Source organism: Etheostoma spectabile, chromosome 12 (assembly GCF_008692095.1).
Source record: "Etheostoma spectabile isolate EspeVRDwgs_2016 chromosome 12, UIUC_Espe_1.0, whole genome shotgun sequence".
Lineage (NCBI taxonomy): Eukaryota > Metazoa > Chordata > Actinopteri > Perciformes > Percidae > Etheostoma > Etheostoma spectabile.
Window position 1 is genome coordinate 2,696,215 of NC_045744.1, and position 1,392 is coordinate 2,697,606.

At 41.0% G+C, this 1,392-nt stretch overlaps 1 protein-coding gene across 1 annotated transcript in view; it reads right to left on the reverse strand.

Moving 5' to 3' along the window:
• The window catches only part of ccl20l (C-C motif chemokine 20-like), a 1,741-nt gene extending 1,395 nt beyond the window's left edge, over positions 1–346 (reverse strand). The window contains exon 1 of the mRNA XM_032531892.1: positions 100–346. Within this exon, the coding sequence (XP_032387783.1) occupies positions 100–181 (82 nt within the window). The 5' untranslated portion in view covers positions 182–346. The remainder of the gene's footprint in view (positions 1–99) is intronic.
• Positions 347–1,392: the final 1,046 nt, after the last annotated feature.

Genomic DNA, 1,392 nt, shown 5'->3' on the forward strand with positions numbered 1-1,392 from the left:
CACACACACACACACACACACACACACACAATTAACTGATCAGTTTATCATCAGGGAATATCTGCTGTATTTGAGCATGATGTGGTGAAAGAAACTTACGGGCAGCTGGAGTTGGACCGAGCAGGCCCAGTATGAAGCAGAGGAGAACAGTTGTCATGGCGATCGTCCCTCTGGGAGCCATGTTGCCAATGTGCAGAACAAGCAGAGAACTTACTGAATATATAACCTTGCACCCATATACTATTTAGTATTTAGTTTTTTCTAACCTGTGGCTCCTAAATTGAGGACAGGAAGCCCACTATTGCATCAAGGCGGCCAAAGTTGCAAACATCGCACTTTGTAACAATTAAGCCTCTACTGTGCTATTATGCAACACTAGATGTTGTTTATGTGGGCTTTGTGGGCCTGTGAAAGTATTACAGTGGAACTGGTGCACGGATGCATTAGGTTCCTACAATCTCCTTGGGCTTTCATCTATATTTATGCTTTCTGGGTTCATAACCATGCTGTGAATTCTTCATTTGCAGCAAAGCATATTCTAATAGTCACATATTCTTCGCTCAATTTGCTCCAAAGCTACGCATGTTACTGCATATTTAGCTCTCAGTGCATCCGCATGCATAATTATGCTTAAATGGATTTCGTCATAAATATTGACCTCCTCTTGCTTCATATTATTTGTTCTAGTGTTGATGAAAAAGGACTATGATAGCCAGGGTCATTTTTTGACATTGTCTTAAAGCTGGACTCAGGGTGTTTATATGATCAGCAACCTTAAGATTGTTTTGTTGCTAGAACTGATGGGAGTATGAGAGGCTTGTCAAAAAAAAAAAAAAACCTCCTCGTTAGCATGACCTATTTAGTTTGCAGAAAGCTGACAACTCCAAATCTAGCTCAGCTGACCTACATAGGCACACAATCTTCAAATAGTAAATGCTCTGTAGCGTACTGTAAATATAAAAACTACATGTTCAATGCAAGCTGAAAATGACTAGTAATAATCCAAACCTGCTCCGTAGGCCTACTGTACTGCGTACGCTTCATGACTGCTGTACAACCACCAGGGGTTTTCTGTTACACTACAAACAGTATGGGATTACATCGAAATATTTTAACAATAAAACTAATCTGGGCCAAATTATCTTCTATTCAGACTAATCATCAACTCATCCCTGAAGGAGGAATCTATGGAGGTCCAGAGTGTTGACGCCAGCAACAGATTAGGGCCACTATAGCTGATTGGGGTTCAGTGTGTCTTGCTCAAGGGCACTGCAGATGCTTGCTGTCATAGCATGGAGACAGCTGGAGACCAAGCTGCCAGTTAAATGAGTCTCACCACATGTAGCTATGATTAATAAGTGTGTACCATATATGGCAAGGATTTGTTGATTT